The sequence below is a fragment of the Convolutriloba macropyga genome, chromosome 4 (genome assembly GCF_964194025.1).
Source record: "Convolutriloba macropyga chromosome 4, txConMacr16.3, whole genome shotgun sequence".
Classification (NCBI taxonomy): Eukaryota; Metazoa; Xenacoelomorpha; order Acoela; family Convolutidae; genus Convolutriloba; species Convolutriloba macropyga.
The window spans coordinates 21,809,491-21,825,598 of record NC_134471.1 but is presented as its reverse complement, the minus strand read 5'-3'; the positions used below and the strand labels follow the sequence as shown (position 1 = coordinate 21,825,598).

The following is a 16,108-nucleotide window of genomic DNA, read 5'->3' as shown; positions in this document are numbered from 1 at the left end:
TACCTAAATTTAGCAGTCATAAAATATCTTGCATCTATTCTGTTTCGGCCCCAGTGTTTTTTATGACCCCCAGTTACAAACTATAGGTTGTTATATAGCACGTTACTATGTAAGAAAAAAGCACGTGCGCTTGAGGGTCAAAAAATTTATGCTCACTAAGCTGGGGGGGAACAGTAGATCCAATATCTTCCAGCCATTCTTATGAGTAAAAAAGGACACAAGAGAACTATGAAAAGAAGACAACATCCACAAAATTAGAGCATTCAATATAAAACGGTATATCAGTTGACGAATACAATAGCTTAAATTGGCTGCAATGAATTAACCGAAACTGCTCTACATTATAAGGACACTCAGAACAACAAAAACAACAAGAACAAGCAAGAATAAAAATTGCTTCTTCTTTTTTTTGAGAAGACATGGTCCAACTCGAAAAAGAACCTCCATGAACACAAGCAACCATTGGGATTCATTTATTAATGATTAGCAATCTGAGAAACCTGTCATTATTCAGATAAAATAATAAGAAAACAAAAAGAAATAAAATTTCGAAAAAAGAAATCCCAGTAGTTATAAAAACAGAGAGTGTAAGTCACAGAAGGCAATAACTATGTACTGATACAATTACATCGAATAGCTGAATCCGCTTTATCAGCCAATGAGACCTCTAAATAATGATATTATACGATAAGACGGCACAAAGTACAGAAAAGTACAATAACTAGCATAACTCCGAAAAAAACTAATTTTTTAGAAAAGAAAACAGCATAGAAAGCAACAGCTGAAAAACAATTTTTGCATACAAAAGCACTGGTTATTAACACGACAGAATATTTAGGGTCATTTATGTCTTCCTGGCAACCATCCAGATCTGTCATTGATAATAATAATTGATAAAAAACACAAATACGTTAAAGATGTTCTCAAAATGAAATATACTTTAACGTTCATAACAAAAAATGGTGTCAGAGCCATTGAAGGCCTTAGCATAAAAAAAAATAAAAAGATTAACTTATTTTTATTAGTAACCTGTGAGATCTGTACATTATGAGATTAAATGATCAGACAACCGCAATAACTACAGATACTTGCAAAACTTCAAAACTCACCAAAGTTTGTTGAGTACAAGTAGTGTTGCAGTCATGAAAACCACCAGCTCGATGAACATCAGCTCATGAAAACCAACTGACTTAATTACTAAGGACGGTCAATTAGCTAGGAATCAAACATTTAATCAATGATACTAAGTGCTAAGACAACAGAAGTATCCTAAAAAGGTAAGCACCATCCAAAATTCATCAAAAATATATGTCAACAAGTAGTATTGCAGTCAAAATATGTCTTAGCTGCACCTTGATGAATTCTAGAGGGTGCGAATAGGCGCAATTAGAACAATCATAATAAATGATCTCAAGATAAGAAATACTGAAAACAGTAGTCAAATATACGCAAGTGAAAAAAATCCCTCTTAAAGAGCCAAAATTTGTTAAAATTTGTTCAAACACCACTTTCTAACTTCAATTTACAGAAAGTTTGAAATAAAATTACGTCGCTAATGTACTCCATCTTTCGATCTTTTTACTACCTCACCGTGACTAAAATCAGCTCTCTAATTTGATTTTTCTCTCATGTGAGTTTTCCCCATAAGCAGAAAACTGTGAACGGGCTTTAAAAACATAGCTGAAAGACTTCGGAATCTAATCTAATTAAACTTTCACTTGGTCTTCGGCCAAACATTCAGAGAATAAAATGAACCTACTAAATAATTTACGAATCGCTAAGAAAGAGGGGAAAAGCCGAAGTTGATTTCGTTTTTCTAAAGAGGAGAAGGTAATGGCCGAAATTCGACTTAAAATATCACATTTTTTCTAAAAAACACTTGACAAAATTAATATTTATCAATCCAAAGAAAAGCTAAGCCACTTAAACAACTATTTTCAATCAAAATTGCTCCACGTATGCTAAAAAATGAATAATATAATATAATTAACTGATACAAAACGCGTCTAAGAGCAAAGCTTCATTAAAAAGCCTCAAAATGCACCTTAGTATTTTAAAATGGCTTCAAAAAGCAAAAAAAGACTGGAAACGTTCTATTATTAGCTTAGATAATTGAGAAAAATTCTTCTTGCTGAAAAAGTTACAGTTAAAACTGATAAATTGTTTTGGAAACACCTCACGTGAACAAAAAAGATCGCCTGCTTACCGCAAATTTTTTCCGCTCTCTCAGAATGGTGCTTGAACAAAAACCGCTATAAATTTCCTCCCTACTTAAATTTTGTCCGCCAGAATGATCTGAAAGCTTCTTTTTACGTGCGCCATCTGACTTCTAAAACACACAATCTAATAGAAGTCACCGAATTAAAGTGCATAGCCGGAAGAATTCTGGAGACAACTAGACGCAAGCAACTGACCATTCTCATTAACTTATTGAGCATCCTAATTAAAAAAAACTTTAAAAAACGTTTTTAAGCAATAACAGTCAAAATAGAATGAGAAAACTAAGTTACAAAAACTGAAATGGCATCTAAAGAAACTTACTTTTAGGTACGACACCGAAAAATATATTGATGAAGACTAAAAAGACCTTGTGATAAAAATAGTTTGCAACAAAGTCTTACACCTAAGCATACTATTTAACAATAGTTTCATAATGAGAAGAAAATGGCTGAAAACTGGAACCAAAAGATGGTGCGGATGGTAAAATGTTCCAAACACTCAATTACTACATTAGAGAAATGAGATAAACACTTTTGACTTAGAAAAATTAAAGTTAGATTTAAAAAACTGCATCGAAAAAGCCGAACGTTATCAAGAAAAATTTTCTCGCTTAGCGGAAATGTTTTTACTTTTCTCGCTCTCTCTAAAACGACATGAACAGAAAACCACACTTCTCTGTCTACTCTTCACCCACTAAAGTTGATCGGAACAATTATGGAAGAAGAATTTCACATTTGACGGTGACGTAGAGAATTTCTAATTCAGAGAATCTGAAGTGGCTCATTGAAAACAGCTTTTGGAATCAACTTCTCTAGATGTTGGATAACTACGGCAACAACATAAATAAGCTTAAGCTTTTATCTATGATTCCGGTAAATCTAAGAACTATCGCTTGACCTAGAGATGTTAATTGCTATTTCGTAACTGCTTCTAAGGATATCAGAGGCTTGAACCAAACGCAGCGATGTAGGTTCAATCGAGGGGGTCTATGATATTGCACTGTTCTCTACATAAAAACCTATGGAAAGCCAACCCAGGTAAGTATTCGCTTCTAGTCTAAATGAGGAAGTAATAACTAAAATCTTAATTTCCCAAGTATCTACTATCGACTTTTTTGCCCTGTGAATAGCATTTTCAGTCATTGAATAGCACATTTCAATGCTAGTAGAATTTTGAGACCGCAATTTTATCATGCTTCATTGTAAACGCAGGAAATTTTTGTTGTTCTGAAATTGTCATGAAAATTCAATAATATGACATGATCAGAGTACTGAAGCAGGTAAAACATGCAGAATTGGAATATTCTCATTCAGCGCTGTTTTAAAATTATACTATGATCCGCGACACTTGATTGTTATTTAAATAGGAAACACTCTCTTAATTACCCCTGTAGTTGAACTGCAACCAGCTAGTACACAAATGAAACAAAGTAACAAATTGCTTCGCAACCTGTCTTACCCGGGTCGATGAATTAGTCAAAATTTATGTACGAAATGCGATGACAACCACTGAAAAAAAATATTTTCAGCGGGTAAATCTTACACATTAATCCGCTTAATCTGCTGATTTTGCAGCACTTTCTTACATAATTTCAGCACTTTTCAGCACATTAAGCGGATAAGTATGTAAGATCTAACTGCTGAAAATATAATTTTTCTGCGTCTGTCAGCGCATTTCATACATAACGTTCAGGACTTAAGTTACACAATTTCAGCAATTATCTTATGCATTTTCAACGGTTTCCTTGCACAAGTTGAACTTTTTGCGTTGTTTTGCCTGCTGTGAAGAAGCAACTGTGCAAGACTAAAAAGCATTGCACTAGGGCAGTTCACCTTAAAAACAGTTGGATATCTCATAAAAAAGACTTAAGCATTTTATCAAACCTTAAGATAAAGCAGTTATTGCAGCTGAGGTATCAAACCAAATTATTTGATTGAATGAAACCAGGTAGCTTAAGTATAATTATCTTCCTTCCCTTACATATGATGAAAGTGTGTGGCGCTTTTCACTCGGTCTGTTTTTCAAAAAAATGAATTTTCATTTTAAAAAAACCACGCAGAGTTTTGATTGATTAGTGGCTCTTCATAAGTGCAAAAGTTGAAGGAGCCTACATGTTGAGTACGTTTAAGCAATAGTGAGCAAAAAATGCACGAAAAATTATGTAAGAAAGGCGCTGAATACGCTGAATTTAAAATTTTCACAAGTGCTGAAATTATGTAAGAAAGCTGCTGAATCAAATGCTGATTTTATGCAGGAGATGCGCAGAAATGTGATTAAATATTTTGTTTCCGTGGATTCAGCACCTTTTTATCGATTTTCAGCGCAATCAGCACAAACCTTACATAATTTCAGCACATTCAGCGGATTTCTTACAAAAATATCCGCTTACAGCTGCTGACCCCTCGACCCGGGTAAAGGGTATGGATTATCAAGTTATCAGCTTACAAATAAGTTAGCAAAAAGTAAGAGCTCATTATCAAAGAACATGTCCTGACGTATGAAAAGAATTATCCTCCACTTTAACTAGGTTCCTCGACCGTGCAATTTCATTCAATACTTACCCCCCCCCCCCCCCCGTTGGAAAATAGGGCTTTTCATAATTTCACGTCTTGGGTCGTACTCATACAATCTATCTCAAAATTATCTGAGAACTCCTGGTCACTGAGAACTTCTGGAGTTTATCAAAAACTGCTATTCTAAAATGATGTGTATATACTCACAGATGTTGAAAGACCTCGTTCTTTTTTGTGGCCACAGATTTGATGAGTATGACTTTGTCATCTTCAGTGTACAACACAACATATGCATACAGTCCCTGAGTGCCCCAATTGTGACTTCCTTTCACAGTGGATATAATCAACTTGTACTCAGTGTCGCCTTCTAAGTTCATAAAATAAAATAGATCCGTTTCTAGTAATCTCACCGATCCGCGGGGCACATACCGTACTGGAGGAGGGGCACAAAAGCAAAAAATGCCAAAACCGTTTCTTTGTACGACCTAATTAGTTCCTACAAAATCTTATTCACTCCATTGTTTGATAACATCGCATTAGACAGCTTTGTTACAAATGTGCAATTCTAACTAAAAACTAGCGACAAACATACTTGATTTTGGCGAGGCAAGAACGATGATTTCCACGAGGCAATAAGAATGACTTCCCCAGACATTTGAGAATTTTTTTTGTGTAAGATCTTACAAATTTGTTACAAAATTGTCTTATAAGTACTTATAAGATTATGTGTCGCCTGACTAAGACTCTGTAAGACAATTTATCAGGTCTTACACAATAAAAAAATTTTATCAGGTCTGATAAGATCTTACACGATTAAAATTCACTTTTGTCAGATCTTACAAGATAAAAACTCTGCCGTATAAGATCTTACACGATAAAAATTCTGCCTGACAAAAAATGTTTATCGTGTAACATCTTATAAGAATCTTATAAGATCTTGTAAGATAAACATTCGGAAAGCTATGACTCATCTTTTTGATAGGATTTTTATCAGGTCTTATACGATAAAAAAATTCTTTAAGTATGACTTGTTCTACATATTGAAAAGAATTCAGGGTCGCTTTCAGGCTGTAGCCAAAAGATACCGCTTGCAACACTTAAGTGTCAGAGTACCAAAGAAAAAAATTATCTTATATTGTCTTTTGAGACTTATAAGATATTGAAAAAGGTTATTCTAGTGTCAGGGGCATTTTTTGAGGCCGTAATTATCAAACTAGGGTGTAAAATGTTCTACAAATACCGAAACTATCTTGGACTGCTAAGTTTAGCCATAGTACCTAGTTAAGACTCAGAATTATACTGTCATCCAGACAATACTTGCAGACTATCCAGACACTTGAGTGCTCTGATTGGACCACACTTAATCTGGAAGGGGCAATGCAAAGTCAGGATCCGACGCTGAGCAGACTCCTAAGACCGTAGAATGCCTGCGACACCCTGGCGCTGGATCGCACCTTACCCCTCTGTGCATGATCTAAGTCAGTCTGAGGAGAGATGACTTGGATCGCGCACCTCAACATGGGTAGCTCTGATACCTCCAACCTGGCGTGACACTTATGGTTTGATAGAGTAGCAATTGTTGGCTGACTTACTAAATGGAAGTTGTTCCGTTGTCTGATATACAGGATAGTTTGAAGGATTGAAAGTACTTCTGTACGGGTAGTCATTCACTATCACCTGAAACAGATTTTGACAGTATAGTTACCCAACAAAAAGTTAAAGCTATTAGCAGTTAATTCAGAAAAAGGAAACTAGCACTCAGATGACTACAAAAATAGCAGAAAAGTTTTTACGTATGCGGGAGTGTGTGCGTGCGTGTGTATGTGTGTTTGTGTGCGTATAATATATATATATATATATATATATATATATATATATATATATAATATATATATATATATATATATATATATATATATATATACTCCGCAGAAAAAACGAGCAAAAATTCATTTAATCAGATGCTCATTTTTTTCGTACAGTAATTGAGTTTTACCCTATTGACCATAATTACCCAGTTTGTTCTCCCATTAAGTTCCATTGACGATCCATTGCAAATTCGGTACCTCATGCATGAATAATTTTATTTTCATAAAAATTAGAAAGCCATCGATAAGTGCATAGCCTCTTTTGTGGAAATTTCAAATGTTTTAAATATTTCTGCGAATGATGGTTAAAATAAAGTTTTGCGTCCTATTTTACACAATTACCGAGCTATCTTTGGCGACTTCTCTATTTATCATGATTTTCCAATCTGGAGGTACTTTGACCCAGTGATCCACCCTTTGATGTATTTTTTCACCGCAAAATTCAGCGCAATTCTTACTAAAATTCACCGCTTTCAGCGCAATCAACGCTAAAAGATGCGGGCGCTTTGCGGTGAAAAAAGTTTTTTTTTTACAGCTATTCAACGCTAATCTTACATTATTTTTTGACAAAACCTCGACCCGGGTGTTTCAGTTACAATCAGAGATTTTTCATATCGATGGAGTCTCTATGGTAAAATCTCATCGATAGAATTTCTATGATCGAGCGTAAATCAGATGTTTCCCATCAATGGATTTGATAGTAATGAATCATCGATGTTACACCGATGAACTGTTGATCAAACCCGGGTCGAGGCGTCCACCGATCAAAATCGATGAAGAGAGTGGAAAGACTGGCGACAAATCAATCGGCAGGATTCACAGGGAGCCCAACCCGGGTATCCGGGTATATTTTGCATCATAATGTGGTAACAAGGAGAACGAGAACCTTATAAACAATAGATCCAAAGTACCACGGATTACTGTTAGTGATCTAAAAAGCTACTTCTGATTACAACTTGTTCATATATCATGAGTCTCAGTGACTTGTGTTCTCTAGTCAAACATTATGAAGGAAATAATATGAAAGTAGGTAGCTCTAGGCCAAACGAACTTGTTTAATGGATAAACTACTGATTCGAACTACTGATAAACTACTGTTTAGAAGACAAACTACTGATTCGATTAAAGATAATTTTTTGGATCTTTTCCGTTAGTGCCCCCCCCCCCCCCGTACGTCTTGCACCCCAATTAAAGAGCACGTGTCACTACACACTAAATCATTATGTAAGAATACAGCACGTTCGTCTGAGGGTGCAATTAATATTCCCGGGTTGACCAAAAGTTATAATCATAGAACTTTCATATTATGGACCATTGACTTCATAATTCAAAAAAGTTTTAAAAGATTGGTAAAATTATAACTTTGCCATAAATGAAAGTTCTATGACTAAAACTTTTTCATAAATGGAAGTTTTATGACTACAACTTTTCCATAATATGGAAGTTCTATGGTTAATACTCTTCCATAACAACAGAAAGGAGGCATATAAAGAGTATTGGTTTTTTTCGTGAGTCCTCATGAGCTTCTTAAACTACAAGGGAAAACAGTTTTGACTGTTTTTCTTGCAGAATAAGCAAAAATGGAGGCTCTTTTTTTTCCAAGACATATAGCTAAAATCTAAAATCCCGGATAAGCCAGGAACATTATAGCACATCATAGAAGAAAGAAACAACGCACAATTAAATTACAGCACATGGGAGAAGGTGCCTGTAAGGGCACAAAGGGATGGACATTTAACAAAAAATCGGTTTTTAAAAAAAAAAATTTAGCCCCCCGCACTTAAACGAAGACGCCAAACGAAAAAAGCTGGTGCCTTACAATCCTTATGGATAGAAGGCACTACCAAAACAGTATGGGTAACATTGAACAACTAATTGACCCAGAAGGTCCCATTATAATTTTTAAATAAGATTGACTTTTTGAGAAACCCTTGACGAAATTGCAGAACTTGAACTTATACATCAATTATGGGAAAATTTCTTATTCCATAGCCAACGTTAGCCCAACACACGATTGTCATGTCAATTCGAGCAACCAAAGCCCACTGGTAAAGAAATGAGAGCAATTTTTACATAAAAAACGGTCGAAAAATCTGCATTTCCGAACTACACACTTTTTTATGTATCAAATTTTAAGCATTGACCCAGAAGAAAAATCTCTGGGTGTTTTACCATCCTTATGGATAGGAGGCACCGCCAAATTAGTATGGGTAGTATTGAACAGCTCGTTGAGCCAAAAGGTCCTATTATATTTTTTAAATAAGATTGACTTTTTGAGAAACCCTTGACGAAATTGCAGAACTTGAACTTATTCATCAATTATGGGAAACTTTCTTATTCCATAGCCAACTTTAGCCTAGCACACGATTGTCATGTCAATTTGAGCAACCAAAGCCCACTGGTAAAAAAATGAGAGCAATTTTTACATAAAAAACGGTAGAAAAATCTGCGTTTCCGAACTACACACCTGGTTGCATACCATGCAGTGGGCAAACACAATACAATTATTCACGAAACTTTTTTGAGTTTTTGTTTTTTGTTGATTAAATGTGTACTTGGCGAAAATCGTATATGGTCACTTTTATTTGCCTTCCCGTTCATTTAAAGAACGTTCTATAGCAGAAAAGCACTCCTACTCAGCGTAGCAAACGGCTATAATTCAAAAACTTTGATCATAGATTTTTTGTCCTAAATCAATTTTTCTCTCTCTCCTAAACAGAAAGTTTCATTTATACTCTACCGGTTATAACGTATTTGAAACACTGGTTTCTAGAAAAATTTTTTAATAGTTGTTTTTCAAACTTTTATTGCCTAAGCAATATGTGATAAGATTAGTGAGCACCAAAAAAGGTGATAGTATAGCCTTCAGAGACTCCCAGCTTTTTGTTTACAATGTTTTATACGATTTTTTTCTCTTGAAATAAACCTTTCCCTGTCTCCAGTCACATTGAATGATTTAAACAGCGTTTTTTTCTCCTTTTGCATACGTCACATATCACTAGTTTAGCCGCCTCTGGAAAAAGTTAAAAAGTTACGCATTACATTCAAATTGGCTGTTAACAAGCAAATAAATTTATTTTTGCTCTATGAAGTTTTATGACTACGAATTTTCCATAAAGTAATGCAAAAATGTTACCTGAGGCTCAGATTTGAGTTTACTGTAAAGAAATTGCAATTTTCGAAACATCTGGAAATTACGATTTCTAAATCTTAGGATTCAAAAAAAAAATTTTTTATGAAGTTCTATGACTACAACTTTTCCATAAATACGGCATCACTGAAAAATAATTTTTTCGATTTTTTTTCTATTTAATTTTTTGAAACACACTAATTGTGCATTGTTTTAGCTCTCTTCATGATTTCTTTAAAAGTTTGTTAATTTACAACTTTCATACAATGAGAGTTCTATGATTACAACTTTTCATAGAAGTCATAATATGAAGTTTTAATTTTCTAACTTTTTGAATCATGGGCTCAACCCGGGTTCACCCACTAAGCTGGGGGCACAAAGGGAAAAGATCCGTTTTTATTTGTACCAATTACCGGGTTAAACTAAACAAAAACTACAAAAGACTTCAAGGATCCTCCAAAAAAACTTTGATCTATTAAATGTAATGTTTTAATGGAACTAATCTAATTCAGATTGAATGAGTTTAAGCTGGGCTAACATAATTTTGAATAGAAGATTAATTGCCAATGAGGAGTAGTTACTTTGGTAAGTATCAAACATGAAGGAAAAAGGTGAAATGAAGTTGGTCCCACCACAACAGATTTGGCTTTCTCGGGGAACTTTACAGCACTCCTGAGGGTATAGTCGTATATTCTGAAACAAGAGAAGAATCTTTGGGTCTTTTCCCATACTCTTTGGGTATTGATACGCCGAGTAGAAGAACCCAAATCCTATACAGTTATCAACAATCCAGTTATCACAAAACCTATACAGTTGCGTTGTTTCTATTGCAATAATGTAAAAAAAAATGTCCAAAGAATCAAGTTTCCAGTAAACACATCGAATCTATACTGCTCCCCCCTCAGCTAAGTGGGCTGATGAATTTTACGCTACCCAGGCCCCGTACTAATTTTTATTTGATAACAACACCTAATTTGTGAATAGGGTAGTGGGTGGGAGAAATAGATCTAAAACCTTATCTTTTACCGACGGCTATATTGCAAGAGTCTTGATATCTACTATGTTTCAGCCCCACACCTAGGCATATAATTTCTACGCCCCCCGACGAAAAATCTGTTTTTTACATAACAACCGGCTGTATAACAACAAGTACAATTCAGACCGCTAAAAGAATTAAGCTGAAAGTCATTGGCAAATTTATCTTAATGCTTGCAATTATCATGTAATCGTTTGCAGAAAATTGCGAATAATTTTAGATTTTCCAGAACTATTTGCAGTTATATGAAAACATGTTGTTATTTTTCTGACAATGCAAATGGAATTTGGAAATTTTGCAAACATGATAACTTTGAAAAAGGGTATCTCGTTTGTTTGGATATAAAGAACTCATCTCTTTAATCAGATAACAGACAACTTGATGGATCTACACAGTTCTTTTAGTTTTCCGCAAAATAAATATTTTATTAACGTACACGGGTGGCTCATCTTACAAAAATCCCGGTAATCATACGAGGTCATATATGATCCCCGGTAATCGTACAAGGTCTTATATAATTTGCATGATTTCACAATTGTAACCTGCATTTCGCCTGCAATAAGTTGAATTATGATATCACTTCAAATTATACTGAACATGGTAATGATTTTTCCTGGTTATCGTAAGAGTTCATAACTGACAATATGATTTCCTTGTAGCCACACAAAGATCATAATTAGGAATTGAATTTTTCAAGAGGAGCAAAACAAAAAAATCTATCACGCTCCAACATTCTTATATCACTTCACTCTGAAATTGAGAAGATTTCATTTTTTCCTGCTAATCATACAAGTTCATAAATGATTTTGTGATTACACTATAAGCAAGAAAGTTTGACAATCGAATTTTTCAACAAAAAAATTACCCATATATTCAAAAAAAGCACCTGAGTAGACCATGAATTCAACTGCACGACCTGGTTTAAAGAAAAATATCATGCGGAAAACAAAATGTAGATTGAACGGACTGCAAACAAATGGGGTAAAGATTTGGGTTAAAAATGAGGTGAAGTGGATCAAAACAGTGCAGCTTGACAGTTTTTAATCCATCCTTTTTTCTTTTTTTCTTGAGTTCTCCACGTAAATTGAACACCATTTTCAACACATGGTTGATTGAAACCTATTATAAGGACAAAAGGTTTTAGCCAGAAGGGACTGCAAACAAGCCCTGCAGATGACTGCACATATTGACCAGTTTCTTTTAACTTAAAAGCTAAATATTTGTGAAATTCTGGTTTGTAGATATTTGTATAACAATGGAGAGCCAACATTGATTCTTTTACAAACCGACGGCGTTAGCTTTAGCTGAGGGCCAGGTTTCCTCTTTAAAAAAGCAAAATTATGTAGATATTTTTTTGACCCATTTATTTGATTATAGGAATTTTTGCCAAAACAAATGCAGGTTCACAATTTAAAAGAATAGGGTTTATGTAGCAATCATTTTCGCCATTTTTTAAGTTTGCAGGGTACATTTTTCACAATGAGATTTTCAACTAACATTATGCTCGCAAAAAAATTCCACTGAACATTGCGATAATCAAGAAAATTTTAGAAGTTAAAAGAAAAACATTTTTTTTTTCACAAAATGACACCTCTGTCTGTGCAAAGAGTTGGTACGGGACAATTAGTATAGCTTGGTCCAGTAAGAGATGAATTTTTTTTTCGTCTCAAAAAAAATTTCCTATAAAAAGTCTTTATTTTTCCGAGCTATAGCAGATGTCAAATATTTCTGTTGTATCTGTTATTTTTGCACTTTGCTGGATAGTACTAACTGTAACAATTCCGAAAAATTTGAATATTCCATCTAAATGTGAAACTAAATAAAAGTTTAAAAGAAATTGGAAATTGGTCTTTAGAGAAATTTCGACCTCGAAATTGCAAATTTCGAGCGGAAATGCGTGTGTTTTGATATTTTGTTATTTATTACTATTCATTTGGGTAAATTTTGCTTTCAGCATAGTTTTGTCACAATGTCTTCAAGTTTTTATGCATTTATATTTTTAAGGACCATTCTGAGTGAAGTAAAAAATCTATCTTTACTCACGAGCTTAGCTCATAACTTTTTGAGTAGTTTAATAGATGTTTCCCACTATGGTGCTTACCGTTTAATTGGTGTATTTGCCCTGAATGATGTCCCTGTTGTCATACAAGGATCAAATATGATTTCTTGGTTATCATACAAAAGCATATACGATTTCCTGGTAATCATACTTTGATCATAAATGATTCCCCCGTAATCATATATCGGTCATAAAAGGTTTCCCACTATTCATAAAGGTGTCGTAATTGTCTTTACTTTTTATGATATCCGGGTTGTCGTACAAGGATTATATATGATGTCCCGGTAATCATACAGAATCGTTGATGATTTTCTAGCAATCATACAAGGATCGTACTAAAAAATAGCGTATGATTTATATGAAATCATATATGATCCTTGTATGACTACTAAGAAGTAGCAACCCGGGATCTCGCTTGTGTACTTTCTCTCGAGTCTTATTGATCAAAGCTAAATTCAAAAGCGATTATTGGTTATAGTATTTAACACGAAACCAGAGCTATCATTTTTGTGCTTCATGAAAACCGAAAATATCGGAATGCTTCCAGTTTTTGTTCCGTTTTCAAAAAGATTCACAATGTGAATCTTGTATTGCTATTCTTCAAAAAGTTGCTTCCATGCTAACTCTATAGCGTCTAATATTTGCAAATTTCAACTAGAATTTTTGGTTGCTGGATGTTTCTTCAAATAGTTGATTCAAAATGGCGATGATTTTGTTAAAAATAAAATTTTTGTACATCATTTGTCAGATGCGTTTTGAAATCAAATGTAACTATGAAAAGTAATCCACATTGTTTCAGCTCCCCTTCCCTAGGAAAAGGAGAGAATAAGCAGATAAGCAGCATCACAAAGCAGGTTGTAAAATTTTAACTCAAATTATACGATTCTTCTGAAAAACCAGGTAACGATTTGCAGTGACCACTTAATGCAAGGTATAGACTTATTAGGCTCGGATATAGCCAAAAAGTCGACGATAAGAAACTGGAGGAATTTTGTTGCCATCACTGGCAATTACTATCACCGCGTTTTGAGTAGCACTGATTAATCCTTTATTTTTAATGGGTTTTCTTACGTTTTGTTGTCGTAGACGCTCTTTGCGTTTGGTAACACCCACTCGGCGGCTACCATATTTTCACCAGGCTGGGCGTAATCTCCTTTGAGCAATTGAAATTGCAGCCCAATTCCATTTAGTTCACAAGGTTTATGTAACATTATTCGTACCCTGGCCGTTGTCGTTTCTGTCTCCTGAACAGCTAAACAAACAAAAAATTTATACAGTTATCGACGTTGTGCTCAAATACATTCCTGGCAAAAACAATTCTCGGGTCATCAATTTCTCTTTAAAACTTCTCCTCAAAAATTGACAGGACCACTTAAATTTTTTTTTTGAAAATTTGACTTTATCTGAAGGCAGAATTTTTAAATGTTGCTAACAGTTCCGGTTCTCAGAAGATATATAAATGACATTTCTGTGGGTAAATTGGGGTTAGGAGCGCAAGTCCAGTATTCACTTAGGTCCCCTTTGGAACAAGTTCCTAAGTAAATAGGTGTGGTATCCAAAAATGGGTCGTTGTATCCCTCAGTTGAATGGATATCTTCAATTACAATTTGCGTATGTGATGCCGTTGGTGTCTCCTATTGCTTTTTTTTTCTTTGTTCGCAGTAGTAGAGGACAGGTTTGAGTCGCCGGAAGAATCGCGAAACGTTTTGGCTGCTCTTTTCGTTGCTCTGAGCATTGGCGTCAATTGCGCTGCGGGTGCTAAGCTTGGATTGTGCTGCTGATTTTGCCAGGCAATTGATTTATTACATTTCGCAAGATTTCTGGTCCATTTAAAAAAGCATCATCATATTTGGTATTGTGCTTGGGAATAAGCGCTTTCCAGGATCTTGCCACATTAATGCATGTAGATATGCAAGATTTATGCCGGAAGTCATACTGACGTCATCACTCATTCTTTTCGTACGTTTGATCTTTTTATCGCCTTGTATCATACGATGGAGATCTCTCTTATGGTTAGCAAGTTTTTGTTCCATTGTTTTTAGTGATTTTGGGAGGTCGAAGTTGTAGATATTTTGATAGCCCTGTGCTAAGTTCCTCCTTTGTACCAAATTTTGCAATATCTGAGTTGCGTACACACACCTTGTGCTCATTGTGTTCCATTATAATGCTGGTGGCAACACTAATTTTTCCAACAGTGCTTCTTGACTCTAAAACCTCAAAAAGCCCATTTTAGTTCTTTTTGTTCCTCTTGTTTGTGGTGATCTTTCTGTTAGTTTTAACTCGTACACTTCGTTCAGGATTGTTCCTCCGCCTATAAAATGACTGATGGTTTTTCTTAATTTAAATTATTATTATTATCTGGCTCTGTTGCAATACTTCAAAATAGAATTAACGCTATCGACCAAAGTGCTCTTCATGCGTTACATGAGTTACAATTGTCGTTTATTTGCTTACATTTTATTAATTTATGAACGAGAGCATGTTATGCATAGATTTAAAATTTTTCTTTGAGTTGGGCTTTCATACTTGAAAAAAGCCTTTAAATAGTTTTTATAAGTGTCTCTACAAGACCAGTAGCTCTTTGATTGTTAGCAGGTTCATAAATGGCTTCGGAAAATGTTTTCTTCGCAAAGAATTTCAAATGGTGAGACGTTTAACCTGGTCAAGTATAATTGTTCTCCTGACAGAGTTAGTAGAAATTTTTGATTGAAAGATCTTGACGTTAGGCGTTGTTAAACATTTCACCTGTTGGGTATTTGAGTATCTGTTGAAAGTAGATGGGAGAGACTGCTCAACCTCTTCTCATTAAAATTAGGTCCTCCTACATAGATTGGGGTTCCTTCATTCGGTTTCTGGCAATTGAAATACAGTAACTTTTTGCTACGCTGAACCACAAACTTTAAAATCATAATAATTTTCGTTAGGTTTCGCACTCAATTGATTTAGCGAGTATATCCCGAGGATATATGGGACCTAACAATTCTGTGCGGGATCTAGCGTCTTTAAGCTGTATGAATGGAGGGTATGAATGTCTGCCAGCAGAGCTAACATAATTGCATTTGGGATCGAAATTTTTTACTCTATGCAAAAGCAACTACATTTGACCCTAAGATCCCGCCATGGAAAGTGAAATTACAGACTGATTTTTCTTTTTTCTTCCTTCTCTGTTATTCTTCTCGTAGCAGACAATCCAGCACTTCTTTCAAGATGTCGTCTTACCCTGTCAGATTCAACAGCAGACTTTCGCTAAACATTTCATCAATAATTTCTGTTATTTCTTGG

At 34.8% G+C, this 16,108-nt stretch overlaps 1 protein-coding gene across 1 annotated transcript in view; it reads right to left on the bottom strand.

Moving 5' to 3' along the window:
• Positions 1–16,108, bottom strand: part of LOC142338021 (uncharacterized) — a 131,218-nt gene that overhangs the window by 111,398 nt on the left and 3,712 nt on the right. Inside the window, exons 3-6 of the mRNA XM_075387655.1 lie at positions 13,898–14,078; positions 10,313–10,424; positions 6,326–6,410; positions 4,941–5,100 (exon numbers count right to left, since the gene is read on the bottom strand). Of these exons, the coding sequence (XP_075243770.1) occupies positions 4,941–5,100; positions 6,326–6,410; positions 10,313–10,424; positions 13,898–14,078 (538 nt within the window). The remainder of the gene's footprint in view (positions 1–4,940; positions 5,101–6,325; positions 6,411–10,312; positions 10,425–13,897; positions 14,079–16,108) is intronic.